Source organism: Anolis sagrei, chromosome 6 (assembly GCF_037176765.1).
Source record: "Anolis sagrei isolate rAnoSag1 chromosome 6, rAnoSag1.mat, whole genome shotgun sequence".
NCBI classification, from domain to species: domain Eukaryota; kingdom Metazoa; phylum Chordata; class Lepidosauria; order Squamata; family Dactyloidae; genus Anolis; species Anolis sagrei.
In genome coordinates, this window is record NC_090026.1 from 51606685 (window position 1) to 51629737 (window position 23053).

Below are 23053 nucleotides of genomic sequence, written 5' to 3' on the forward strand. Positions count from 1 at the left end.
TTGGAGGTGTCTATGGACAACGCCGGCTCTTCAGCTTAGAAATGGAGATGAGCAACAACCCCCAGAGTTGGACACGACTGGACCTAATGTCAGGGGGAAACCTTTACCTTTACTAATACTCAAGTAAATGCGGTATATTACTCTGGCATTGAAAACCTTGTGGACCACATATAATAACATGGCGGGTCGGATTCAGCCCACAGACCTTGCATTTGACATGTGTGTCCTAGGGTCTCCTTAAGTCAGAAGCAACTTGAAGGCACACAACAGCAACTCAGAATGTGGAGCAGTGGTAACCTAGGTAACTCTAGATGGTCATTTAGCTTGACATATACAGTGAAGATAGTTTTATTTCAGGGGACATTTGGGTTAGGACCTTACATGATTGTTGTCACCACTGATCTTGATGCTTTGTTATATTTTAAAAATTGTTAAGTACACACACGCACACATATGTGCATAGTACATCATATTAGTACTAGTGGCAGCAACAGCAGTGATAAAAATATCAATCAAATATTGAAGCTGGTTGCCAAACCTAGACAAAAATGAATCCAGAATCCACTGAACATATAAGATCAGAACATACAAAATCCTTAATCATGATTCAAGTTTTTACAAGGAATCCAGAAATAATTTACATCTCAAAGATAGGATGATGGAATCTCACGGCCCATTCCCGACTAATTAACCATAATAGAAATGAAATTGGTTACTTCTGCACCTGAGTGTAGTGAAATTTAGGCAATATCAAAATCAAAAAAGTAATATCCTTTGTCGGAGATGTTGTAATGTGGGTACATTTAGTAGCTATTTCTGTGTAAAATGATTAGTTGCTCTAGCATTTAACAGATTGTTACAATAGGTCAGTTCCATTTGTTTTCTATTTTAGATTGCACAGGTTATACAGTGCAATCTATACTATATAACCTGTGCAATATTGTAAACAAGGCCAAATGGCTGTATTTCACTCTGATCTAAGAATGTCCCTTGAAGCTTTTCTGATATTGCTTTTCTTAAAAAGAAGAAGTGAAGAAGAAAAACTTTATTTTTCTACCCCACCTCCATCTCCTCGAGGGGACTCGGAGCGGCTTACATGGGGCCAAGCCCAAGGCAACACACAATTAAAAACAGAACAATAACATATTCAAATATCATTAAAAAAGACAAATGGCAGTTGGAATTTTAAGTCTCAATTTAAATTACGCAGGTTTTTTGGACATGAAGTGTTTTGAGATCTGGATGATTTTCAGTTAACGTTTAAAATATAAATTTCCCTCCAACCAACATTCACTGAGGTTAGGGGCATTCCTGCAAAAAAGGAAAAACTATGAATAAAAAGGCTTTTCTAAAACCTGAGAGAGTACCTTTATAGGAAGTTAGCCTTAGAGTTTCATGGAAGGGCCTAGAGATTTCGAGAGAGAACATATGAATCAGCGTGGTCAATAAACAAATCTACAAAAGTCAAACCTTCAGGTGTGGAGTGCCAACTGCATTCATATTTGGACTTCAGAGGCCTGTCTGTAATTGATGTGTCACTGCTTTGGAAGGAAACACAGTCAATCATATTGAGAATGCTTTAGTTTGCCCTGCAAAAGGGTTCAAGATAGAAAAGTATAGTCATCAAGGTGGAAAAAGGGAGACTATCAAGTGAATCTGTCAATGTCAAGAAAGACCACAATCTTTTCATGAGTGAGTCAGTTCTGCTAATTGGAAAGGCATTTGCTTTTAATTTATCTTTTTTATAAAGTCATAAAATATACAAGTAGACGACATGAACACACTAAAATGTATATATCACACCATAATATGAATAAAGAAATAAGTATATCTTTTGCAAGAAGAGAACTAGCTATATCATGTGCATACAGTACATCCTTCACTCATCAATTCACATTGATGTATGTGTCAAACTGATTTGTTGTGTTTGCATTTCTATGACTGTCCTTTTAATCCCATTTGATCTCAAGTAAACTACTATACTATCTATTACAGCAGTTCTCATGAAGAAGAATTGTGTGTATAATAGCCAACGGTGAAGTTGTGAACAAGGGAAAATAATCAGTTATGGCCAAAACTACACATATTAATTTTATGAATGCATTTAATGTGCACATTTTTAAAAAAGGAGTGTAGCAGGACTGAGATAACAGGAAGTCGAGAGGAGTTATTTAACCTTTCTGTCATGCCTTTGAATGTTCCCTCCCAAAACTGCTCTTTCTAAAACAAGAAGCCTACATTAGTGCCATTTTTTTACCAGAAGTACAATGCGATGGAGAAAAGGGTTAAAATTAATTTGCTCCTCTGTTTCTTCTCTTGTTTGGCCCACACATAAATGCAGTTGTTATTTATATTTTAGTACATTTTGATTGAATTCACATAGTGAACATCATGCCTAGCTTGATACTTTTCCTCCATAAACTCCATAAATCAGTATTGCAGAAAGAAACTAAATCATAGAGTAGAAGGGGAAGAGATAAGTCAATAGGCACAAGAAAAACTAGAAAAGGCAGAAAGGTAGATTGAACATTAAATGGATCCTCAAATGCACCACATTTATGGAATTCCACTGTCATTCCATCTATAGACATTGATAACGCAGGAAAGATCTTCCTGCTGATTTCACACTTGGAACCATGCTACCTCTATAGGGATCAATAGTCACTATTTCAGTGTCCCGCAGGTGAAAAATCTGTCACTTGCAATGGGAGGGCAGCCAATGTGTTCCAAGCTGCATGCTAGATTACTACAAAAAGATGTCAATTTTGGAACTCAGTAGTTTACATGTTCATTAAGCAGATAGTGTTGGTAGGAAATCAGTGTGTGCAATAATAATAATAATAATAATACACTTTATATTCTCAGGGCGGATCACAGTACATATGCTCGGCAAACATTCAATGCCGCTTTGTATAAACAGTACACACAGACAGACAGGTGGTGTGTTTCAGCTGTTTTTGGTGCCATGGAAGGTTGGGCTTGAGTCCAGAAGGTGCTGTTTCTCTATCCTCTATGATGAAGAACCGTCTGGACTTCTTCCTTTTGGTCCCCCATAATTTTCTGATCTTCTTTCTTTATGGCATCGTAAAACATCTCCCTCACTTTTTAGCAATACCTAATTTCTCTAATTACAGCTAAAGCTGTTTTCGAATTGATTAGGTAAACAGTGAGCTATGGTGACAGTTGGCAGCTCATGCAACCTTTTGGTTGATAGATCTTATAATTGCTTATGATTTACTAGCTGTGCTAAACCTCCGGCCCCATTAACTTTCTGCCCATAGTGAAATAGCCAGGTGAGTTCATCATAGAAAATCCACCCGACAAGCGAAAATTGCCTCTGCTAAGTCTTTGTCTCTCAGTATCAGAGCGCAAAACCACACAAAATTGAACTCGATCATCTGCAGCACTTGAGCTTCTATGTATTATTTTGCAGGGAGCTAAATTTTATTCTGTAGAGAATAAAAGCATCCAAGACTGTCTTTATTTCTGTACCTTTCTGCAGCCATTATCATGCACTACATTTGGTTGTATTAATGGGTTTATAGCTTCTAAAATGATAAAACCGCAAACTGAGTGGTGCTTTTTGAACTGTTTGCCATTATGCTAGAAAGGGAAAGTGAAGGAAGCTGCCCAGCGCTACCAGTACGCTTTGAAGAAGTTCCCCCGAGAAGGATTTGGAGAAGACCTGAAAACCTTCCGGGAACTGAAGGTCTCACTTCTTCTCAATCTGTCCCGGTGTCGGAGGAAAATGAATGTAAGTGGCCTTTTTCTCAAAGCCCTTTCCTGCACATGATCCTTCCCTAGTTCCCTATCCTGTTCCTAGCCATCCCTTAACCAAACTCCTAGAATGGCCTTGGAAGCCTCCACCTTTTCGTAACCTGGTTGTCCTTCACAGAGCACTGGCGTTTTACAGTTCTGAAACAGCCAAGCAATGGTTTGAGATTCTTTTCAAGCAATTTAAAATCAATTTCTATATAAAATTAGCTATTACAGCTCTCTTTGATTTCTTAAAAAATATTTATTTCTGTGTATGTGCAGATTGGAGGATGCTGGCAGATTTTAAATGCCATTTTTGCCTTCTAAAACTTTCTCTCAGAATGTTAACTTACAATCAAAACACACACCTCACACCCTCCCATTCTGCTCCTATTCCTCTATCTGAAAACATAATTTAGAAAGTTCTTATTTGTGAGAAAGTGAGAGAGAGATCAAGAGAGGATTATTCATGCTAAGAAGCTAGTAAATGATGGGCCAGTAATATGGAAATCAGCATACATAATAAAACTTAACATTTTTAGATTTCAGATCATGGGCAGTTGAAAGGTAGATGTAATTTTCAGCAGGAAGGACCACCTCATGTTTTCATAGTGACTATCGACCTGAGTAAAGAACAAGGTGAATTTAACATACCACTAAATCTGCAGGCAGTTGAGATGGATAACAGCTTATTAGGAACAAGAAAATAAGTAATAAAAGTTTAAGAAAAAAAAAACAATCATAGAATCATAGAGTTGGAAGAGACCTCATGGGCCATCCAGTCCAACCCCCTGCCAAGAAACAGGAAATTTGCATTCAAAGCACCCCCGACAGATGGCCATCCAGCCTCTGTTTAAAAGAAGGAGCTCCACCACACTCCGAGGCAGAGAGTTCCACTGCTGAACAGCTCTCACAATCCTCGCAGTGTGTATCCAAGCTTAATTAAAGGGTTATTTTTTAGCCCTTCCATGATTCATTTCATTATTTTATTGACTAACAGAAATATTCAGATAAATAAATGTTTGCCCTTACTCTAGAAATTGTCCATCTTATTTGAGATTCTTTCCAGTTGAGATTGAGTTATACAACCGTGCTCATTCTAACCATACATTTAGAAGCTCCCTCTGTGTACTTAAGTACATATAGAGTGTCCCTACACATAGTTCACAAATCCCAAAATGATGAGGCCAACTTGTATGTCTCCGATGGGACAGGGCTTCATAGTGTGTCCCCATATTTCTTCAACACATGAGGCCGTTGCACGCTCCTCTCTCCCAACTCCACACAAGGAAATGAAAAATGCAGACAAAAAAAATTGTGAATGTAGTTTAGCAGTCAATTTATTTCCAACAGTGCCCACTAGGAAGAACAAAGTCAAGGTCGGTTTTGTGGCCCCCAAGGGTCACAAAAACCCCTGTAGAGGGTTTGGAAGCACATACATCTAAGTAATTTGAGGTCCAGGAGAGGCTTAAAAACTGAGCAGGAAAAGTTCAACTTGCTTCCTGTTATTTAAAAAAGACTTCCTCTGGGCCTACAAAGGCCCTAGAAATCCCAAACCATGGTGAAAATGTTCCCTTTACTCCCTAGAAGGCATTCATGCGCAAATATTTTTATATATCTACTCCTTCATGAATAGTGGGTGCTACCTCCAAGGTTTCCTGGGTGGGTAATATGACTCCCTAGCTTTCCACAGTTACCCACCCTTAAGTTAGGCCATGCTTTTTTGCTTTTAGGTTAGCAATACAGGCACACACAAAAGAATGGAGCTTGCAGAATGTACTTGGTCAGACTGAGTGATGACAGGTAGATGAAAGAAATAAACAAGACCCTTATTAGCCAAGTTTGAGAGTGGGTAACCTCCAGCTTCACAAAACAGGGTTGGATCTCTCGATACCAGCTATCTGGGACAGGATGTTAATGTTGAAAATATTAAGTCCACATACAAAGATATGTCCATGTCATTTTTTTTCTTCCCAAATTCTCTGTGTGTATATTCAATGACTTATCTGCGCACCTATTGTAATGGCAGGATTTTGGAATGGCGGAGGAATTTGCTACTAAAGCACTGGAGCTGAAACCGAAATCTTATGAAGCTTACTATGCAAGAGCAAGGGCCAAACGCAGCAGCAGGTGAGAGGAGAGCCAGAGAGAAATTAAAGATTCTGTTCTCTTGAGATTTGGGTGTGACACATTCTAAAAATGTCCCCATTCCACACAACAAACCAACAGTGAAGGGACTGCCCAAGGGAGACTGTAAGATACCACCTCAAGGTAACAGAGAAACCAATCCCTTACCTTAAGTTGAGACCTTGCCACAATTCGAAGCGTAGTAACTGTCAGTTAGACCATTCTGACAGTGCTAGGTCTCTCACATCAGAGAAGTATGCACCGGTGAGCATTTGAAGGCCGAAGTCGAGTCCTAGCAAGTCACTGCTCTCCCATGTGCTGCTGAATGTTGTTATGTGACATGGAGTAAGAGCAGTAGGATCAAGCTCTGTTGCATTTGGTACACAGAAGAGTCTGAACCAACTGCTGCAGATAGACTCACACTTCAAAATTCTGAACTGGTTGGAGAGGGTGGTCTTTTGAACGCTGCTAGCTTCTTTGCTCAGCTCATGACTATTGTGGATGTGCTAAGTTTTGACTCATGCCAGGATTTCTACTGTATCTTCCCAAACAACCATCAGTGGTGAGTGGAAGAAACTGTAGTGGAACAATGGGCTCAATGATAGCCCATTGGATAACTAATGGGCCCTTACCTTCATCTCTCTTTCCTGATCTTGAACTACATCACAGAGACAGCCTTTAACATTACCTAACACTGCACTGTCAGTGTTAACACTTCTTCACTTTTTTTTTTACTGTTTTTATTATGCTGTTGAGAAACTTGACAGAAAATGATTTTGGGGGATTTACTACATTAAATCTTAGGGAACGCTATAGCAAAATAAACATTTTGTTTTGTTTTGCCTTGCCTCCCAAGCATCAGCAGTCAGTATGAATTCAAACTTGGAGAGATTTTAGCATTTTTTGTGTTTTAAAACACATTTTTGTATTTTAAAAAAAGAAACAAGAAAGCAAAATGTGTGAAAGACGCAGAGGACATTGTCTACTAATCAGAATCCCATTCAACTAGATGACTGTTTTTGTTCAAAAGCTACCAGTGTCCCTGTAAATGACAACCCACCTCTCCTGAAATTTCCTACCCTTCTGTTCCTCAGAGGATAGACAAAGGCCATGGAGCCTTGTCTCAGGCACTCTCCCTTCCTTGTTCCCTTCATTTCCAAGAAAGCAATCCTCAGATCAGAATCCAGTGGCTTAAGGGAAGCCATAGCTTGCGGCTTGGATTGTATGGGCTGAAGCTAAAATAGTTGGAGGAGTTAGAAATACACTTGCTGTGCATATCCCATAGTTGCCTATCTTGTTCCCCACATTTCCAAGTGAGCAACATTATAAATATTGACTTCTCCTTTGGAAATGGATGAAAAATATCAAAGGTTGAAGAATCTCATTTCCAAGACTTGAAACATTTCTCCTTCATGACTAGCAGTGCTTTTCTTCATAAGAAACTTGTTGCTTGTGTCTTACTGAATCCATTCCAATCAGAGTAACTTTGTTTCTCCATCTTTTTTTTTGTTCCCTCTTTTGGCAAAGCAGACAGTTTTCAGCAGCACTGGAGGACCTGAACGAGGCCATCAAGCTCTGTCCTAACAACCGTGAAATCCAGCGTCTGCTGATGCGGGTGGAGGAGGAGTGCAGACAAAGCCAGGCACAACTGCAGCAACAGCCTCTTGTAGTATCTGAACCTGAAACACAGCATGAAGAGTTGTATGAGGTGCAAGACGTCTTGGAAGAAGAATATATTGAGGAAGATGTAGAAAACATTTCTGTTGGCTTGCAGACAGAGTCACGGCCCAGCCAAACGCTGCCCATCATCCAGAGCCCTCCCTCTTCCCCTGCCCACCGAGACTCTGCCTACATCTCCAGCTCACCACTTGGTTCCCATCAGGTCTTTGACTTCAGGTCAAATAGTTCTGTGGGATCACCAACCAGACAAGGGTACCAGCCCACTTCTCCAGCACTCTCCCCAACACACCAGAATTCCCATTATAGACCTAGCCCACCACACACATCGCCGGCTCACCAGGCCTCTTACCGTTTTAGTCCACCTCCAGTTGGTAGCCAAGGGAAGGAATATCAGAGCCCACCTCCTTCACCCCTTCGTCGTGGTCCTCAATACCGAGCCAGCCCTCCCGCAGAGAGCATGAGTGTTTACAGGGCTCAGTCAGGCTCACCAGTCCGATATCCACAGGAACCCAGCATCAGTCAACTTCCTAGTCGGCCAAAGTCTCCACTCTCTAAAATGACACAGAGGTCTTTCCAGATGCTTCCACTTCCTGTTGCAGTCCCCCAGCAAGGGCTCAGGCTCCAACCTGCTAAGGCACAGATCGTCAGAAGCAACCAGCCAAACTCAGCTGTGCACTGCAGTACTGTGATTCCAACAGGCACCTATGGCCAAGTAAGCCATTCAGTGGCCAACAAATACCAGTCTCCATCAGCAGAAATGGCTGTTAGCCAAAGCCGGCTGGTCTACCAGAGCTCTGTTGGGGGAATAGTTGGGGATGGGAGGCCAGTGCAGCATGTTCAGGCCAGTCTCAGTGCAGGGGCTATTTGCCAGCATGGTGGGCTGGCTAAAGAGGATCTTCCACAAAGGCCTTCCTCCGCCTATCGTGGTGGGATGAGATATAGCCAAACTCCACAAATTGGGCGTAGCCAGTCAGCTTCCTATTATCCAGTGTGTCATGCAAAGCTTGATCTGGAACGGTCCTCTCTCCCCTCTACCCAGCTTGGTTCCCCTGACATCTCTCACTTGATACGAAGGCAGATGACAGTAAACCCCAATGAAATAAAGCCCCACCCACCAACTCCAAGGCCTTTGCTTCATTCTCAAAGTGTTGGCCTCAGATTTTCCCCTTCTAGCAATAGTATCTCCTCCACTCCCAATTTGAATCCCCCCTTCCGCCCTTCTGCTTCTATTCAGCAGATGGAGATTCCTCTCAAACCAGCCTATGATAGATCATGTGATGAGCTTTCCCCAGTCTCCCCAACACAAGGCGGCTACCCCAGCGAGCCTGCCCGCTCCAGGACCACACCTTTTATGGGAATCATAGATAAAACTGCCCGGACTCAGCAATATCCTCATCTACACCAACAGAACAGAACCTGGGCTGTGTCTTCAGTGGATACTGTTATAAGCCCCACATCTCCTGGAAATCTTCCCCAGCAGGAAACTTTTAGCCCACCTTCTTCTATCAGCAGCATTGCCTTTTATAACAAAACCAACAATGCACAGAACGGCCATTTGCTGGAGGATGACTATTACAGTCCACATGGGATGTTGGCCAATGGCTCCCGAGGAGACCTCCTGGAGAGAGTTACCCAGACCTCTTCATATCCCGATGTTAAGGTGGCCAGGACACTGCCTGTTGCACAGGCATATCAGGACAATCTCTATAGGCAACTTTCCAGAGACTCCAGGCAAGGACAGACATCCCCTATCAAACCAAAGAGACCATTTGTGGAGTCTAATGTGTGAAATGGATGTGTCTTGGAGTTAAGAGCCTTGTGTTTTCAGCACATTTTTCCCGGCTGAATTCTCATAATTATGTTGCTGTTTTTTCTTCCTTTTAAAAAATTTCAATTCACTAGTGGGTCAGGGATTTTCCTGTCATTTCTGTGTGATGACGAGGCAGTCCAAGACATGCTCCAAACCCTTTGCTGCACAGAGATGACCTCAGCTAAAGCCAGCACTGTAAATATTTTCAGCTGTTAGTCAATTTTAGTACATGGTACTGGAGCTAACCCAAAACAGATTCAAACCACACTCAAAGGAGGCAACCAGCTCTTGGAAGAAGGCTTTATTGTTGGGAAATTGCACTCTTCAATCAGCACAGTGCTGTCCACATTGTTTCCTTGCACCCAAAGAGCTTGTTAACCTGTACAGAATGGGGCTTTTATTTTGTTTTTAGTATTAATAAGGAGCTATGCATTAAACCCATCCTGCTTATCTCATGTGATAGGATTGTACATTCGTGTTAAAAATTCATTATTGAGAATTTTTAACATCCTTGCTTGCCAGCATATTTGTATGGACTATCACGGGTAACATTGCTTTGGAAGGCATGTTCAAAATGATATATTTTTTTAATTTTCCCAGAAGCATTTCAATAAATATTCAGGGAGAAATCGGTATCCTCCCTATTTTAGCCAATCAGTGGGTGGCTTGATCTGGATATTGAACATCCAATTCATTTTCAAATGGGCTCTTTCTTTCCATATTAAAAAATACAAATTGGGTTAAGTCCCCAGTGCTTTAAGGCAGCCCTACTAATTTTTCAGTTTCTATGTGTAGTCATCATCCCTGACAACTGTCTGTGCTTCCCTGAGATGTTGGGAAGCACAGACTAGCATTCTTGGGGTAACTTCCTTAGAGACCGATGGGGAATGAGAAAGGTTCAGAATGTGATCAGATCTCTCACAGTGGCAGCTAAAGCATTTCCCATTACAGTTGTTTCTTGAGCAGAAATGTCTTGATCCATTCAGTAATTCCTGTCTTGGAAATACTTGGACACATTTGACTTCTTTGTTCTTCAGTAGTGGTGCACTACAACTTGGCTTATGTAGGATAATGTAATATGGGGTTTTTGTGGTAGACGTTGGACTACTTTTCTAGGCCAAAGTAAAAAAAAAAAGCCAAGTTGTTAATTAGTGAAGCTTGATAGAATATCAGATGTACTAAAAAAAACCCCAATGAGGATGTCTGGAAACAAGAAACAGTTATTACTATATGGAAAGGACCTAATAAAAGTGGTCTGTGCCACTTTATGTTTCCTTGGAAAGCTCTGACGTACTACCACAGGGGAATGGATGGAGAAAATAATCTGTAAATCTATTTAGAAGCACAGCCCCCCCCCCCCCCCCCTGGAAAAAGCAGAAACAATCTCCATGGCTTGGAGATGTCAAAAATACAAACACAGACAGCACACTCTGCCCTTTTTGCATTTTAATAGCATAACATCAACCAAAATGCTACCCATGAATTCAGTAGGATCTTTTCACTACACCATCGTTGTGATGGGAGTAGGTAGCTCATCTCTTGGTTGCAGATTGAAATGATAGATTTTTGTTTCTGTTATTATTATTATTTCATATCGAAAAGCATTGCATAAATTAGTATAAAACTGATAACAATAGAAGGTGTGCGGGAAGCTAAATATCTTTTGACCAAAAACGGGCAACAGCAATGGCATTGTCTGTAGCCTCCAATAATTCCTCCTCTGTACATGAGGCAGGGCATAGTGGACAAGCATACAGATGCAGAGTTGTCTGCTCTGCTCCACAGTCACACAAGGTGTGGGATTCTTTTAGGTAGTGCCATTTTGCCAGGTTGTCTTTTGATCTGCCCACTCCGCTTCTGACTCTATTCAGGGACTTCCAGGTTGCCCATTCTTGGTTTGCCCCCGGAGGAAGACCCTCCAGTTGGGATTTCCTGATTTAGCTGCCCAGAGGGATACCCTTGATGTTGCTGGAGGGACGCCAAGAGGAGTGGTAGTTCTCATAAAACTTTTCCTTGATCTGAGTCTACTGGGAAGAAGCTGGTAGCCATGTAGTGGATAGTGTTCAACCTTATTTGTTTCTGTTGACAATATTTATAAAATCGCATTGTAGTTTCTGGATTATGCACCTTTTGCTTCTAGTTTATTTTCAATACATGGCTTTTCAGCAGTATAGGGCTGCCACAGAGAATTCACATCTATTAAGAATGATAGAACACATATTTCCCTGAAAATCACAAAAAATGTTTTTAACAGTTGATTTGGGTTTTCACCCTTTATTTTATACATCCTTTTTCAGCTCTTTTATGATTAGATTCCAGAATCTGTCAGCATTAATAAAACATTGAGCAGTGAGGAGCATTTTTCTGATCAGGACAGCCTAAGACATTCCGGAGTCAACAAATCCATAGCTTTGCAGGTACTTCTTTTCAAGGAGGGCATGGTTTAAATGTTTTGACACATTCAAAGAAACTGTGTACCTTCTTATGACGTGAGTGGGTAGCCGAGATAAAGGAAGACACCACTCCAAAATTTCTTGCACTTATTCATGGATCAGATAAAACCACTCCCTGTTCCAGCCCCTTCCCCCTGTATTTTTGTGTCCCAAGGACACTTTTTAAAAGAGGGATGCTTTTTTTCTTCAGCATAAAGGGATCTTCAAGATTTCTGTGTCATAGAAATGTTTTCTGCTGTTTGAAACTCTAGAATGGGAATACACATCAAACGATATCTTTCTATGTGTTTATCAGGGATTCGTTTCTTTAATTTGCACATACTTGAGGACTGCTTGCTTCATACGGAAACTAAACCATCTTGTTGCAGAATGCAGTGAAAGATCAAAATAATTGTGCTTTTTCCTGGCCTGAGGGTTGTGACAGAAGAGACTAGTACCAAATTCTTCAGTACAGTTGATGCACATTGAGACACTGCATTTGCTTGTCTTTCCTGAGAAAGCAATTGGGGAAAACAACCAAATTTAGCCTCCTCTATTCTGTAGGAAACAGAGGAACAGTGCTGCTGTCATGCCGATTGTCTTTGCAATTTCAGAATGTGAATCTTTTTGATGATACAGTGTGTAGAGCCTTGAATTCTGCTCTGATCTTCACTGCCATCGGGTTTCCGGTCCTGTACCTGTTGACATTAAGCAGTCAGGAAAAGATGTCAGTAATAGGGTGCCATGCACATCTAAAATGGGGGCTTAATACGACTGTTGTGCAGGGAGTTCCCTTCCTGACTCCACAACAGTACTGTGTTATGATTCCACAGGGTTCTTGCACTGATAGGTTTGCTGCCTGCTCTCTGTAAATGCAATGCGCTTTACAGTTACATTAGCTAAGTACTGGTTGTTTAAGCTTGTTTGTTGTCTTCATTAGAAATACAGCAGAACAACTGAGATCTTGTCTTTCAGTGTATTTAAACAAAGCAGAAGCAATGACTCAAAATATATAGCACAAATATTAGCTGTTGTGTATAAGCATCAAAAGTGATTTTTTTTTTAATATGAAGAGAAATATTTGCTGTGACTTAAACCGAACTCCCAGCAATTCTCTTTTGGAGTACTTGAAGCTGAAATGTTGCTGTTTTTTAATTATACATGTTGCCAAGGGAGGGGCAATACTTGGTCATGATATGTGTTGTCACCTTAAAAAATAGAGCACAGCTTAATTTATTTCACTGTCATTTCCTCAAGTTAAAAACCTTTGCAAGTGAGCTTCTCATACACAGGAAAGCGTTATAAAATAGGTAACATCAGAGAAACCTGAGGGCTCACAAATGAGTTAAAAGAGGCAGTGAAAAATAACAGTAACCCCCCCCCCCCATCCAAATTCTCGTAAACACGCCAAATAAACCATGTCCTTGCAGGAACACTTCTACTTTGAATGTATGCTTATTTTATTTAAAAAATAACATGTGATTTTATGCTGAGATTGCATCAAAGCCTTCATTTGCTTACTCGAAGCCTCATTCTAAATCTACAATCTAGATCCTGGCTTGTGGTTGAATCATGGTGCTTGAAACTGTGAATGTTGGATCATTGTTTCTGATGGCCAAAGGAAATGTGAGGCCTCAGGACCCTTTCTATCCCTACCAAGAGTTTTTGTCCCAACAAAACTCAATCCTTAATGCTTGACATGACATTCAAATAGCAGCTTCAGACAAATGTATTTTGTAGGACCAGAGCGGGGAGAGAAAGCTCAACTATCTCTCCCTGTTCTTCATGCTCCAACCTTGACAGCTGTTTACATAACAACTGTGCTTGTTAGCACTGAATCTAGTTTGCTCCCGAGTTTGCTCCCTAAAGGCTGCCTGGTTGCTTGCCACTGAGAATTTGAAATGGTTAGCTCCTACCAGGTCCTAAAAACAGGATGAAAGTCACAGTCCATTTCAAGCTCTGCTTGGCTTCAAGGAAGAAAGCTGTCACATGGCTTCAAAGCTGGTTGTTAGAAACGTTCTTATAGAATAAGATTCTCTTTTAAAAACCACGTTCACGGGAGAGGGGCTGAAGATAAGCTCTTTCCTTTGCAGGCTCAAAGGCAAGATGTGTCCACCAACGCAGAACATTTTTTCAAATACTAAGGCTGTGGGGGCTCTTTATGTGTTTATTTTTGCAAGCTTTGGGGAGTGGACAGCAGAGAAAGTGAACAAACCTAGGCATATTTTGAAAACCCACATCTCTAGACTGGTCTTGAGCAGCAGTTAACAAATTGCTAGGATCCCAGATCCACACAGGAAGAGATCTAGTAAAACAAAAAAACCGAAGTGCCAGCTTCTCTGCTCCTCTGCGCCTTACATATAGTAATGAACATCACTCCGTGCCTAGAAATTCTTCTCTGCTTAAGGTGGCCCCTTTCAAACTCTTCGATAGTAGGCTACATCTCTCCCCGTTTCTACCACCCCTCCCTCCATACATGGAAGTTCCAGGTCCTTCATCTCTCAAAGTTCAGCTTTTCAAAAGGGCTTAGAGAAAGCAAAATGTAATGTACCTCCATTGACATGTTCAATGCCTTCATTAAATTTATGATTGCTGTCAGGCTAAGAAGGAGGAATTTGGGACACAAGCACAAAGGGGTGGGAAACCTAGAGTCCCCCTCCCCAATTACTTGAATACTGTTGCTGAGTAATTTTTTGTCCCCCAACAACAAGAAGAAATCCTATTAAGGGCTGAACTTACACAGCAGGCTGTTGTGTGTGCAGTTGTAGATGGCTGGATTATTCTACAGAACCTCAACATAGTCTTGTTGATCTACTATATCAGGCTAGACCCTTTGCTACAAGTAAATCCCTGTAATCTATTTCTTCTCGCTAATCACTTGGAGCTGCTCTTGTATAACCACTTTCTCATTAGAAAGGCAGAGACTGCTAGCTGATTCTGTGTTGCTTCATTTGTGCACGTGAGAGGCTACTGAGAAAATGGGAGGAGGTTTTGCACTTTTAAACTTGCTTAGAAATAAAAAGTGAGATGTGACTTTTGTTTCCGCTGGCTGCCATCGCATTGAGTCATAAGAGAGGTGGGACAGTTCAGCTTTACTCTTGGACCTTCACCAAATCCTAATTTGGATCCAGATGTATTCATACTCAGGCAGACCCGTTAGAATCAGTGAAAATAAAATGTCATGAGTCCCATTGGTCTCCTGTAACTGTGATTTCAGTAGGTCTCCTGTAACTGTGATTAAATCTGGAATCAATCCTCTGAATCTCTTTCTTATAGGTACCCATTCTTACTTACCAATACTAATATTCCGACTTAATGCAAGGCACTAATCTGTATTGGTCCAGGGTTTGGGAGTATTTTGGAGGGGATGAATGTTTTGCTATTCTTAATGCACCAGTTAAATGTATTTCTCATTTCAATGGAGTTCTTTCATTGATATTTTTCTTCCCCTGGAGCATTGCAGCATTTTGCCTGCCTTGTCTGCCTCTGTACAATAACACAGCACTCCTTTGTATTAAAAACCTTTTTGGTTGTCCATCCTTCAAGACACTTGCTGGGAAGACAATTGTTTTTTTTTCCTTTTAGCTTTTCTATAATTCTGATGTAAAGGATTTTCTCTGTACAGTATAATAATATTCAATTGCATGTTCTGTTCTCTTACTGATATATTGAATCACCACACAGTTGTGATCTTTTGCAGCAGGGCAGCCGCACAAATCCCTGCGCTTGGCTAAGGCTCTTGGCCACCCCTGTATAAAGGAAAGAAACGTGTTTCTTTCCCTTCACTGTACTTGCTTGAGCAAAGTTTTATTGTCTGTACATGTGAGCTGTGAGATAGACGTGGAAAAAGTTCAAAAAGAATGCATTCTTCCCTTCCCCTCCCTAATGTATACAGATTGTAACCTGTACAATGAACTGTATGTATGAAAAAAATGTACTTATTTATAAATGGTTAACACTTGGAAAATGGTGTGTTGACTACTGCATTCAACACGTCTGCTCTGGGATATCAAAGTAGGGGAATGGGAAAGGCTTGTGTGTTACCCGTATTACACTAGAGCAGGGGTCTTCAAACTAAGGCCTGGGAGCCGGATACGGCCCTCCAAGGTAATTTACCTGGCCCTTGCTCAGGGTCAACCTAAGTCAGAAATGACTTGAAAGCACACAACAACAATCCTATCTTATCAGCCAAAAGCAGGCCACACTTCCCATTTAAATACTAATAAGTTTATATTTATTAAAATTCTTCATTTTAATTATTGTATTTTTAAAGTGTTTTTTGCACTACAAATAAGATATTTTTCAAATTATAATCTGGCCCTCCAACAGTTTGAGGGACTGTGACCTGGCCCTCTGTTTAAAAAGTTTGAGGACCTCTGCACTAGAGCTTCAAGAGTGGGCAAAAAGTATGCATCCCATCTGAAATCCTGTTGCTGCCTCCTGCAGAATTCTGAGGCTTGTAGTTTAGGGGAGGGACCTTTAAAATGCTCAGCCAGAAAGGTCCTGGGTCTAGTATGATAGTAACTAAATTACTAATTTACTCATGTCTTAATGAGTAAACCTGTATGTCAGCTCTTTGCAAACAACACATCTGTATTCACTGACTTCACTACTTCCACCTTAAAGGCCCTCGTTTCGTTCTCTCATGTCAATTTTTCCCAAGGTGATACAGGCAGCCCCACAATCCAACTTACTTATAACTCATAGTTAAGAATGGGGAGTAAGACAACAGTGCCTTGATGGCAAAATTCTGGTTGCAAAGTAGAGATCCATTCATAATGGGTGCATGCTAAGGTATATAACTAAAATGTAAATCCACTATAGAAGTATGTATGATTCACTTGATACATATACCATTTTACTAAGATTAGAAATAGCCTGTTCTCCTTATCATCGATATAAACGAGATGAAGTAAGAGAAAAAATAAATGAACATCTGGCCTAAATCATGTTGCTAATCCCAACTAGAGTAGACACATTAAATCAATTGCTGAATAGTAAGTCAATATCTGTAAATCCCATAGTTGTGACTAGCAATTGGATTTAGCTTTTTGTATATATTTACCCATTTCACTACACAACTGACATTTTTAATTTTTTCCTGGATTTTACATCCAAAAAGTATTCCAAAATTTGAAAAAATGAAGTCAGAAGTATAAATACCTTCATCTCTATGCATTAGTTTAGGGAATAAAATTAGATGTGATTATTTCAAAATACAAAATGAACATACTTGTTCAACACCCTTAATCAATACTTCCATTGAGCAGAACTTCTGGTAAACTGCGCAATCACATGCACACATTGAACAGCCACGAAAGACATAAGGTCCTTTTTTGATAAATATTTAATGAACTGACCACTGTGATAATACAAAAATTAAAAAAAAAACTGGCATAATACATTGAAGGAGGGAAAAAAAACTAGAGTTAACCATTGTTCAGATTGGAGGAACTATGTGTATCTTTACAGGAAAAAGACAAAGAAAAACAGGAATCACACCATGGCCAAAAGAACGCCACATCCTTCCTTCACAGGTATGTTAGTACTTAGGATGATTGCACGGTTTCAGAGACATATGATAGAGCATAGAGAATACTGTCAAAAACTGAGAGAAATGGAAGTGGTGCACTCACTATTTAAACTTGATCTGAATTCAACAAGATTTGAGTGGACCCTGATCGGAAAACAGCCCAATTCTGCTCAGGCTGGTGCTGTTTGCTAGAATTATCTGAAAATTTCAGGCATGTAATCCCTTGTGAGGAGATTACGTCTGACAAATTTCATCCAAATATGTGCAGGAGATTATTCATATTGATTTATTAATAGAAACTGCCAATGACTTGTAGAATTGGATGAAAATTGCAGAGAGTAACCTTTACTTCAGGGGATTCAGCTTCCTGAGTTCATGCAGGGAGTTTTCTACAAAAACTGGCCCAGCAAATGTCATTGGCTTCAACATCCATGATCCCTAATCATTCTTAGCTAGGGTTGAGTTTGGAGGACTGGTGGCTGTTGTCATTTTTAATTTGTTTTGTGGGCAATTGTTATAAAACCGGAGGTGGCCCAAATTAATAAGGACTTCTTTGTTTTATGTTCAGTTTATACCAAAGTCACAGTGAAATCTGCCAAGTAGATGGGAAAGTCTTTGCCAGAGGCAGAAAGGTACAAACATCCAGCATTTTTCAAGTAGGCAACATGTGCTATACCCTCCTGGACTATATGTTCCTTTACAAATCAGTCCTTAGATATATTTCAACTTCCCTGTTCAAAGAATGGGTTGAGAATCCCGACATAACATTAGAGCTTTGGAAGGTTATTTTGGGGGGCCACAACTCCCAAGATCATCCAACCCCTATGACCAATGGCTTACTCGCTGGAGGATCCTGGGAATTGTAACTTCAAATCTCTGGGTCAAATTGGACTTACCATCATCAAATCCCTACCCTATATGAAGGATTCCATAGGATAGAGCCGTGGGCGTTAAAATGAAACCATAAGGATATAATTGTGGAGTGGGATGCCCTCCTAAACGTTGAGGCAGAACCTCCTTCAATCTTTCCTTGGAATAAAGGGCACTCTTTTCTCTTTCTCAAAAAGGTGAAAGCGGATGAGTGTGCAAAGCCAGTTTCCTTGGAGGACACTACAGTTATAGAGAGAGTTATCTATGTACTAATGAAATGTGTCAATTTAGTATTTCACAAGGCAATGCAGAATAGATTTTAAACAATTTTAATTTATGTACCGTATTTTCCGGCATACTAGGCGACTGAGCACATAAGACCACCTCCCAACTTTTCAATTTAAAATTTCAATTTTTGGATATACTCGCCCTATTAGACGACCTCTCTTGCCAGCCCCTTCAGGCCCCAAAGCCTCCTTTCCTGGGCTTTGAGGCGGCTTCTCGGCTCCATAAAGGCGACCTCCCCTCCACCGGCAGCCAGGCACCACCATAGCTAGCCAACCGCTGTGCTCATCACTTCCTGTTTTCGGTCCAAAACATCACTTCCTGGTGCGGAGTGCCCAAAGCATCAGCAGCTGCTGTGCTCCTCCAGCGCCGCTTGTCTCCTGCTGCTGGGTTTCAGCCTCACCGAGGGGCTCTTCCATTCCATGCCTGCTTCAGCTGTCTGTGTAGCGGAGGAGGAGGAAGCGACACGGCCATCCGGCACGTATATCTCCTCCTCTGACATTGAAGCCAAGACAGGCCTGGAGTGGAGGAGCCCCTTGGTGAAGCTGAAACCTGGCAGCAGGAGTCAAGCGAAACCTGAGGGCTGCCCTCTGGCACCGCTTGTCTCCCGCTGCTGAGATTCAATTTCACTGAGGGGCTCTTCCACTCCAGGCTAGCCTTGGCTGTCCGTGCAGCGGTGGAGGAGGAGGAGTCGTCGCTGCAGCCATCCGGGTAATATATTGCCTCCTCCTCCACTGCCGCACGGACAGCCAAGGTGAGCATAGAGTGGAAGAGCCCCTTGGTGAGGCTGAAGCCCAGCAGCGGGAGACAACTGGCACTGGAGGAGTGCAGCTGCTGCTGCTGCTCTGGGCGGTCTGCTCCAGCGCAGGGCAGCTGCCCACCTCCCTCGTCTTGACCCAAAACAGGAAGTGATTTTTTTATACCTGGCGTACTAGATGACTCCCAAGTTCAGCAAGGATTTTCCAGGGTTAAAAAATCATCTTAATACGCCAGAAAATACGGTATTTATTTTGCTATGTGTGAATAATTGTGTGTAGATGCAATGCGAAATAATGGATAGTCATGTATACTTTGGGCTCTGACTTCACCCACTGCTGTCATCAGTCCTGTAGGAGACTTACCAAATAGCAGCCTAGGGGGGTTATATACCCTGACTAAAAAAAAAAAGCCTGTTTCACATCACATTTTCCCCAATCTGCAGTGACCTAGTTAATGCCACACACATTGTAGTGAGATCAGTATAGCGAGTCACACATTTCCCTCTGGAAAATTCACTTCGGTGTAAAGGGATGGTCCATGTCCCTAATCCTTCATATTATTTCTCATGGGTTTTTCATAGCTTCTCTGTGCCGTGGTTTGATCATGGAGCATTACCCTAAATATCCAGTTTCTTCCCAGGAGAGCCCAGGAAAAGCATAAAAAGAAAACCACTTCTCAGCAATATCCCTTCCATTACCGAAACATCCTTTTTGTGCCTTGTATCATGATTCTAACAAAAGAAAATACATGTTTAAAGAAGTGCCCATCATTATTGTTCTGTTTTAGGGTGATAAGTGTCCTGAAGGCTACAGCTGAGATTTTAGACAGCAAACACTGGAGAGAAATCTAAACAAGGTTGAATTCAGAGGAGTCACGAGAGCAGAAATGTGGTTGGTTATTCAGTCCACAGTTTTGAGCAAGACAGGTTCAAACCCAAGCAAGGAAAGTGCCTAAGAACTTCATCACACAAGGCAAGCAAACCAGTCTTGAAGCCTTTGCCTCATCTGAGTCAGCACTGCCCATCACACAATGCTGTGCAATTCTACAGGCAACCTACCTCCTCCCCACAATTAATTCCTGGTGGAATAGCTGTAACCAGGGAGCAATGGACAAAGAAAGAAAACCATGATGTTGTTTTCCTTCCCTTCCTCTGCTATAGCCTCTTAACTGGTAATACCATCACATGAGCTGGAAAAAAATATAATGAACCAGGTAATTTTGAACATCAACAACATTAACCGTGTAATTAATTGCATGCCTGCTTGCATTGATTTAGAAAGTTAAATGGTTAAAAGCTAAGAGAGAGGGGGATGGAGGAGAACGTCTTTCTGTTTGTAGTTTGATAGGAAAGTACCATGTTGGGCCTTAAAACTAAAACCCTTCAGTATTTGCACTTCACAGAAATCTGTAGCAACATTCACAGTTGTTAGCAAAAATGTGCAAAGAAAATATGCATATGGGTAGGGAAAATAGACAAAACTGAATACAAAAAAAAAAACTTTGCAAGAAGCAATGTTCCAAAACATGTGTATGAGAAATGTGGAAGAACATACACTTCTAGGGGCAGACTACGAAGCAGGAATAGAGAAACAAAGAATATCGAAATGGTCAGATCCATGCTTTCACACCACAAAATTGCATTAAATTGATAGTTCTAGTGGTTACATATTCACACTCCTTCTATTCATTGAGTTTTTACAAATATTAGGGAAAAGCTTTGTGGGGAGAAAGTTATTACAAACAAATACATGAACTAAAAATAGAACACACTAAAAAATGATTCACTTTGAAGAGCAGAAGCTCCAAGATATTTAGTAAAACAATGGGAAAGAAAAGATGTGGAGCAGTAGTTCTCAACCTTCCTAATGCTGTGACCCCTTAATACAGTTCCTCATGTATTGACCCCCATGAGGGTGACCCCCAACCATAAAATTATTTTTGTTGCTACTTCACAACTGTAATTTGCTATCGTTACGAATTGTAAGGTAAATATCTGATGTACAGGATGTGTTTTCATTCACTGGATCAAATTTGGCACAAATACCCAATACACCCAAATTTGAATACTGGTGGGATTAGGGGATGGATTGAGTTTGTCATTTGGGTGTTGTAGCTGCTGGGATTTATAGTTCACCTGCAATCAAAGAGCATTCTGAAATTCACCAATGATGGAGTTGAACCAAACTTGGCACACAGAACTCCCATGCCCAACAGAAAATACCGGAAGGGTTTGGTGGTCATTGACCTTGAGTTTTGGAGTGGTAGTTAACCTCCATCCAGAGAGCACTGTGGACTCAAACAATGATGGATCTGGACCAAACTTGACACAAGCACTCAATATACCAAAATATGAACACAGATGGGGGGAATAGACCTTGACATTTGGGAGTTGTAGTCACTGGGATTCACAGTTCACCTACAATCAAAGTGCATGCTGAACCCCACCAAGGATAGAATTTGGCCACACTTCCCATACAGAACCCCCATGACCATAATGTGTTTTCTGATGGTCATTGGAGACCCCTCTGACACCCCCTTGTGATCCCCCGAGGGGTCCCGACCCCCAGGTTGAGAAACGCTGATGTGGAGAAAGACAACATAAAGGAGATAGTCTACAGGCCAATGGAGAATGAGAAAATGTGGCACCAAACAGATTTTTTAAATCAGTGTAGACAAGTTCATAGTAATCTTGCAAAGGTTTAATGGGGAAGACTCAGAGCAGGTTGAGAAGGCCATACAACTTGGTTTTCCCTCCCATGACTTCATTCCCCTTTCAGGAGTTGTAAAGCAAACCCAGATATTAGTGAGAGATGGGCATCTCACCAAACAGCTGTCCATTCTCTCCTGCTCACAAACACCCTACAGTAATTGCCATACCACGGGAGGACCTTTATATACATCCTTGTGCCATTTCAACTTATAATGAGAAGGGGAAGGTCAGGAGGCTAGGATGCTCTCATACACAGTGGATGTAGAAAACTTGGAGTTTAGGAAAAAAGTAATGTGTGCTTTGGCTTGTTTAGAACTTCAAAGAAAGTTTACAACATGAAAAAGAGTCTTCCCATAGGAATTTGTATTACTTTGCCCAAATATGGTCATGCAGATAGATTGCAGGAGATAGAAATCCTCATAAACTATAAAAGATAAAGAGATTTGTGGTACAGCAGTGGTGAAATCTTCAGGAACGTTCAGTCCTACACTAACATGACATACCCTCCAATATTTCGCAGAGGCAGGACACATAGGGCAAAGCAACATCCAAGCGTGGTCAAGATGACAAAGATTATTAATAAAGAGGAACAAGCTAACAGTTTGTTTTGACCTAGGAATTAATGCAGTAGAATTAATGTAGTTTGACAACAAATTGCAGTTTGGTTCTTTGGCAGAGAAGGTCTTTTATAATAAACCCTAAGATCCCATAGCATTGAACCATGGCTGGTATCAAACTATTAGTTCTACAGTGTAGATGCACCCTGAGGCCCCTTCCACACAGCTGAAAAAAAATCCACACTATCTGCTCTTGGTGGTATGGGCATACCAAATCACCTTATCTCTCTCCTGAGGAATCTGTATGAGGACCAAGTAGCAACAGTAAGAACTGACCATGGAACAACAGACTGGTTCAAGATTGGGAAAGGTGTTCGGCAGGGTTGTATACTCTCACCCAACCTATTCAACTTGTATGCAGAGCACATAATGCTATGTGCGGGGCTTGACGAATGCAAGGCTGGGGTGAAAATTGCTGGAAGAAACATTAACAACCTTAGATATACCGATGATACCACTTTGATGGCCGAAAGC

At 41.2% G+C, this 23053-nt stretch overlaps 1 protein-coding gene across 9 annotated transcripts in view; it reads left to right on the forward strand.

The window, feature by feature from the left end:
- Nucleotides 1-15772, forward strand: part of TANC2 (tetratricopeptide repeat, ankyrin repeat and coiled-coil containing 2) — a 225068-nt gene extending 209296 nt beyond the window's left edge. For all 9 annotated transcript variants that reach the window (XM_060781304.2, XM_060781307.2, XM_060781308.2 and 6 more), the window contains 3 exons: nucleotides 3608-3754; nucleotides 5786-5886; nucleotides 7414-15772. In XM_060781304.2, the coding sequence (XP_060637287.2) occupies nucleotides 3608-3754; nucleotides 5786-5886; nucleotides 7414-9352 (2187 nt within the window). In that variant the 3' untranslated portion in view covers nucleotides 9353-15772. The remainder of the gene's footprint in view (nucleotides 1-3607; nucleotides 3755-5785; nucleotides 5887-7413) is intronic.
- Nucleotides 15773-23053: the final 7281 nt, after the last annotated feature.